Source organism: Ipomoea triloba, chromosome 11 (assembly GCF_003576645.1).
Source record: "Ipomoea triloba cultivar NCNSP0323 chromosome 11, ASM357664v1".
Lineage (NCBI taxonomy): Eukaryota > Viridiplantae > Streptophyta > Magnoliopsida > Solanales > Convolvulaceae > Ipomoea > Ipomoea triloba.
The window spans coordinates 9079755-9086349 of NC_044926.1; the positions used below are offsets into that span (position 1 = coordinate 9079755).

Genomic DNA, 6595 nt, shown 5'->3' on the forward strand with positions numbered 1-6595 from the left:
GGATGAGCCAAAACCCAAAAGTGACAGCTGATCTCAAGTTCTTCCTCTTCTGAAACACCATAGCTTTTTCTTTCCCATATTCTCTAGACAATCTATCCTCCTTGGGGAGAAAAAAACAATAAACTTACCTGCATTTGTAGCAACGATAGAGAGGCGGAGCCGTGGAGACCTGTTGCAGAGGCGAGGCAGCGAGTCAGCGACCGGCCATCTGGTGGAGGTGGAAGCAGAAGCGGAGTGGAGGCATTGAGGCAGAAGCGGACTGCTAGGTGCTGGGGTCTTGCACAGGAGGCCACTTTGGGAAGAAAGAGATCAAGCATGCGTACACTTATTTTAAAAGAAAAAAAAAGCATGCTTACACTTTTTCTCAAGGTGTCATCCTTTTTAATTGTCAAAGAAAGCATGCTGACATTTGTTTAATCTTCCTAGACATTCATTAGTGGATGTTATTTTTTTTATTATATATTACAGTATATACACATCACGAGACATTCATTAGTGGATGTTATTTTTTTTATTATATATTACAGTATATACACATCACGATGCTATTTAACCATATATACACATATTATTTCGGATATTTCGCATGGATCGGGTGGACAATATTCAAACCCCACCCGACTTTTAAATTTCCGAAACAAACTTCGGTCATATCGATTTTTCTTTCTCATATTCGGATATCCAACCGGGGTTGGGTTTGCACACCCCTAGATACATTCATGCCACTACTGAAGAACCTAACACTAACAACACCTATAATTAGCATTACAATAACTTTAAATTGTCTACTCTTAAACCAAGATTTTTCCATTCTTCTACCACCATTCCCAGCCAATCTCAGCCTCATTTCCAATTACTTCAAATCTTCTTCTTGTTTATTCAACCTCTTAAGCAGCCGTGGAATGATCTTCTTTGATCTTTTACACATAGGAGGGTTGAACCATTCGATGAATCCACATCCTCTACTCTGCATTACCAACCTCAAAATATATTTCAAAAATTTTTAAAAATTATACGAATTGAATGTGCAATTAGTTAGTGGAACTTACTCCATTGTTTGGACAGAGCCAAAACCTTCGCCTAGGGTTTTTATTTGTCCATGAAGTGATAACCTTCAATTGATTTCCACATCTACAGTGTGTCGTTGGAATTGCCTCGCCAAAAGCCCTAGCCCGATCCTCTCTTTCACAATCTGAGGATGACGAATATGATGTAGCCATTACGTTTTCTTACCAGCTAAAAAGATGAAGACCGGTAATGAATGACGTGTTCAATTGGTTTTCTTCTGTCGCTGGCTTGCAGGTTGGGGTCGTCTCTTTCCCTTCGAAATGGCAGATTGGAGGGTCTCGCCATTTGGTCAACAAAATATAAGGTCAGGGAAGGCGTAGGTGAAGGCATGGAGCAAAATGACATATTTACCCATTCAGAAAGTGTTGACTTCAAGCTCCGGTGACTTTTGGCCGGATAATAGGTTGGAAGGACCATTTTAACTAAGAAAATAATAATCGTGAATTGAGAATGAAAGATTTGAAAATTGTGATAAAAACAAGTGCCAATATAATCATGAAACCAAAAGTGCTAAAAACTCAGTGTCAAGCATAGCCAACATTATACTTCGCAACATTTCTATCTAAATTCTAATAAGCAAGTATAACCGATTTCTCATTCATCATTTCGAGTAAAGGCAAAAACCTTAGCCAACCGGCCATCCCTCGCCTCTCTACTCCCCTTTCCCACACGAAAAACCCTAGCACTCCCTCCAAATAGCTAACTATGGGTACGGGAATCTAATTCTCATCAGATTTATTAATTATTTGTGGGCTGATTAAGATCTAGGTTTCTTATTTTAACTTCTTAATTTGGTTGCATTTTTTTTTTCTTTCTGGATTTTATGCTGAATTTTAATTGCAATGATCGGATTGGAATGCCTGGAAGTGCAAATGATCTGCTGATATATTTTTATATATGGTTAAGTATTCTTCTAATTATTTGAAAATATAAAATATGCATGGGTTTGTACGTCTAATATGCTTGCGGATAGGTATATATGAATCCGAACATGTGGATGTTTATTGTGTGTAAAAATCTGAAAACTTTATTCATATGATCGTGGGTACACGTATGTATCATGTATGTGGAGTAGTTATATTGTTGTTTGTTAATGTTGGTACTCCATATTTTTTGAAATTACAGCTGGAATTTTTATTCTGATATTTTATGGAGTAATGCCTATAACCTGTTTGCTATATTGCTTCCAATTTTAGATATTGAAGAGGATATCAAGGCGCTTCAGCTTGATTCATCTGGTATAATTCCATCACTAAGATCATCAGTCTATTTTATACCCAGCAGTAAATATAAAAATTACTAATATTATTTTGAGATATTGGTAGTTTTGGATTTAACTGTACCTAGTAAATATTTACTTTAGAATTAGATGGTCGTCAAAGATTGTGATTCTGAATGTGTATTTTATTGTACCATTTCTTTCCTCTGTGGCTGACTTGAAGTAGAAGATACTCATATGGCTAATGCTGATGATGGGAAACCTGATGAAGTTGTAAAACCTGACGAAACTGACGAAGTAGGTATTGCTGATATTTTTTTGGCCAATGATTCCCTAATATACATTTTGGTTGATATTCTTCAGGGCTCTGCTTCTCTTGGTAGTCTTGATGTAGCTATGATTATTGGATTAGTTGTGATCTTGTAACTTTGTATGGACAGACTTAATATTTTTTCCTCTACTTGATTGTTTTTTTCCTGAATTTTATTCACATTACTTAATTAGTAAACAGTGGCACATAATTGTCTTTCTTTGTCAAAGTGATAGTTCTGCATGCAATTTTATTTGCTGTTTAGCATGCTACTAGGTTAATGTTAAATAACCCAAGGAACTGATTAGCTGTACATGTGAATTGACTACATGAGAAATGAAGGAATATATATTGTAAAACTCTTCTTCTAAGTGGACTAGAGGAACTTGAATATGATATGCCAAGTACGTTTTCAAAATTATTATATATCTATTCTTACAAAGTAGAATTAGGTGGTGGTCTTTTTTTATTTTATGGGAAAAGAATGAAGAGACTATCATGTTCGTTTCTTTATAGGTATCAGTGTATCACCATCCTTCCAAGTGGAGGAACCCAGATAACACAAGAATTCTAGCAGTCATCCTCTCATTGAACTTTTATGATTTTATCATTGTGATTTATTGTTATTATTATTATTTTTTAAAAACTTTTTTCTCAACTGAAGGCATTAATTTGTAGCTTCTGTGTGTTCTGGAAGAAAGTAATGCTCTTAGTGATATTTTCTTTGCTATCCATATGAAGGGTGTTGTAATATGTTTACGTTCTTTGTGTTATAGATGTTAAGAATGAGCCACAAGCAAACTCAGAACCAATGCATATTGAGCATAAAGGCATTACAGAAGGTCTGTGATTGATTTAGTTCTTTCTGCTCACTGTTCATTCAGATATCTGTTAGGGAGCAGTGTGATTGCCTGGTTTGGTGGGGGAACTGCACACTCTTGGCATGGGATTACAGTTGTTCTGTCCATCTCTTTATAAATAACCATGGTTTTGTTTAATATGGAGTAGTTAGTTTTATGGGTAAGATATTTTATTTGCAAAAAGGCACCAAGATGAGGTTACAAAGGCTTTACAAAAAAAAAAAACCATGTCTCATCTTTCCTCGTAGCTTAAGAATTTAAAATCCACATTGATAGTCTACATTCTCTTGCTTATCATGGAAATGATATCTTGAGCTCAATAATCAACCAGTGACTGAAGTTGACACCCCTAAATGCTTCTCTTGGTTCGGGTGAATACCCAAATTTATTTCGGGTATCTGAAAATTTCGGGTGATGTTTTTGACACCCCATATCCTGTATCTGAACCAAATTTAATTCGGATATGTTCTGTTCGGATGAAATTATTTCGGGTTAGTTCAAATATACCCAAAATTTTATTTTGAGTTAATTCCATTTTTGGTTCTAGATTTATATGTGGCAATCCACTTTTAGTCCTTTTTTTTCAAAGCATCCCCTTTTAGCCCTAGTATTATTGTGACATGACCATTTTTGGTCCTTCATCAATAAAACCGTTTTTAACTTTCGTAAAATACAAGCGCATTTAGGTCTTCAATTATGAATTTTTTTTTTCAAAAAAATAAAAATAAAAGCATAGCGGATCAACCCACTTTGTAAAAAAAAAAGATCGAAATGTCCTTGTATTTAACGGCATTTCAACGATTTTGTTGACGGAGGACCAAAAATGGTCATGCCACAATAATACTAGGACCAAAAGGGGATGTTTTAAAAAAGGACTAAAAGTGGATTACCACCTATAAATCTAGGACCAAAAATGGAATTAACTCTTTTATTTTTATCAATTTTGAGTTTTTTTTTAATGATTTTATTATTTGTGTATTTATATTTTTTAATATACAAAAATATGACAAAATACTAATAATTAACTAAGAGACTTTTGAAAATTAATATATTATTAATTATGAAATACATTTAAAACTAAATATATAATTTATATTATTATATTTATAATTTATAATAATATTTTGTTAGTTCGGGTTTTGGGTCGGGTATGGATAAAATTTAACACTCAATATCTGAATTGAATTTATATTTGGATATACCATAATTAATAATATCCAAACTGATAACTATTTGGGTTCACCCGAAATTTAAAAATTGGTTTGGGTTTCGGGAATTATGCCCACCCCTAGCTTCTCTTATTAGTTACCACACAATACACTGTCTAATTTCCTTACTGGTTTTATAACATTGTCCATGTGTTTACTATCACCTCAGTGCAAAATTTTGTGGTAGGTTGTTTCAACATGTATCAGTCTGTTCTAGCATTAAATATTGTCTTCTTGACTTCAATATGCTCATCAATTTTCATATTCTTTACAGAAAAAGAAAAGAAAAACCCAGCTATAGATGATGCTAATGATGAGGAGGAAATCAACAAAAAACGACATCTGAATGTTGTATTCATTGGACATGTTGGTAAGGAATTGTTTCCCCTGTTTACATGTGTGTGTGTATACATATTTTGTAATCTTCTAGATGATCATTTTCGTTTACGGTTTATCAAGTTGATAATTGAAGGAAAATGCTACTTCTGTCTTAATGAGCATCTGGTTATTACAAGAATAAGGTGATTATGCAATTTCTATCTTTATGGGTTATGATATACATGGTATTTAATGCTTGGTAATCACTACATGCATATTTTTTTGTGGTAATTTTCAAGATACATATTGTTATATAAACATCTTTGCAGTAAAATTCTGTGGACATATATAGGTAAATTTGTAAATTGTAACTTGTAAGATACAAGCTAATAATTGGCATTCTCTTGTCACTTGTAATTAGTTCTTTACCTTTCTCTTTTGTGATGCCTATAGATGCTGGGAAGTCAACTATTGGAGGGCAGATACTGTTCCTTAGTGGACAAGTAGATGAGCGTACAATCCAGAAGTATGAGAAAGAAGCTAAGGATAAAAGTAGAGAGAGCTGGTAAATCTTGCTTGATTTTTCTGTTCTACTTGGCTAAATTATTATTAATGGTTCTTAGCAAAGCAATCCTCTAATGGATGGAAGTTTTTATGGAAAATTTTGTTTGACTTCATCCAGTTTCTAGGCCTCTCTCAATATTCTATCATCGATGCACTAGATCCCAACTTTTTGCATAGTTCACTTGATTTTAGGATGTAGCCATTTAGCTGCTTGTAATGTAAATAGAGTTTTGGATAGGTAGCCATTACGTCTTAATGAATAAAGGTAGGAGTCCTCTTCATGAATTACAGATCACTTCGGATAATTTTGGATTTATATATCATGAAAAAGACACCTTGGCATTATTGTATTGTGATTCACAAGTTATTACAATTGTTCTAGTCTTCTCTTCTAAAATTTTAGATTCTCTAGTTGAGCTTGCAGCTTTTGCCTCTTTTAATATGCGAGGTTTTAAACCATTGTTATTTGTTTGTCTGGTTTGCAACAATAACAACTTACAAATGAGAAACTGAGAATAGGTGGCAATCCTATGCCAACTAGATCTGAATTTATTCTGTTTTGGATCTCTGAACTCTGAAATACTGTATATTTCAACTTGGCCTTTACTGACTACTTGGTCATGCTACAATTACATTGCTTTGAAATGTCAGTTTGCATTTTGATGACTTGTTGTCCAATGTCTTTGATGTTTTCTATCTTTTCTAGTTGAGCCCAATTGCTTAAGGTTTGAGATGATTTGCATTTTATGTTTATGCCCCACTTCAGTTTTTTCTATTTACTTGAAGAAAGGTTGACAGTTTCTTTTTGCAAGATTAAGCACTTATGCCATTGTTCCTTTTTGTTTCTGGATTTGACTGAATTAGGTATATGGCATATATTATGGACACAAATGAAGAAGAGAGGGTTAAGGTATGATGATAATTCCACCTTAAAAAAATTCATCATGTTTAATTGTTCGTTTGACCCAGTACTTTAATCGTGTAGTTTCCTAACTTTAATTGTGTACTTTCGTAAATCTCCAGCCACCCCCCCCCCCCCCCCCCCCCC

General features: G+C 34.0%; 1 protein-coding gene across 5 annotated transcripts in view; it reads left to right on the forward strand.

The window, feature by feature from the left end:
- Nucleotides 1–1619: 1619 nt before the first annotated feature.
- Nucleotides 1620–6595, forward strand: part of LOC115997515 (eukaryotic peptide chain release factor GTP-binding subunit ERF3A) — a 9225-nt gene continuing 4249 nt past the window's right edge. The window contains exons 1-7 of one of the 5 annotated variants that reach the window (XM_031237081.1): nucleotides 1620–1777; nucleotides 2265–2306; nucleotides 2511–2588; nucleotides 3374–3439; nucleotides 4940–5035; nucleotides 5437–5548; nucleotides 6412–6457. In XM_031237081.1, the coding sequence (XP_031092941.1) occupies nucleotides 1774–1777; nucleotides 2265–2306; nucleotides 2511–2588; nucleotides 3374–3439; nucleotides 4940–5035; nucleotides 5437–5548; nucleotides 6412–6457 (444 nt within the window). In that variant the 5' untranslated portion in view covers nucleotides 1620–1773. Of the gene's footprint in view, nucleotides 1778–2264; nucleotides 2307–2510; nucleotides 2589–3373; nucleotides 3440–4939; nucleotides 5036–5436; nucleotides 5549–6411; nucleotides 6458–6595 lie in introns of those variants that run through there. The other 4 variants (XM_031237082.1, XM_031237085.1, XM_031237083.1 and 1 more) reach the window with 4 other exon arrangements.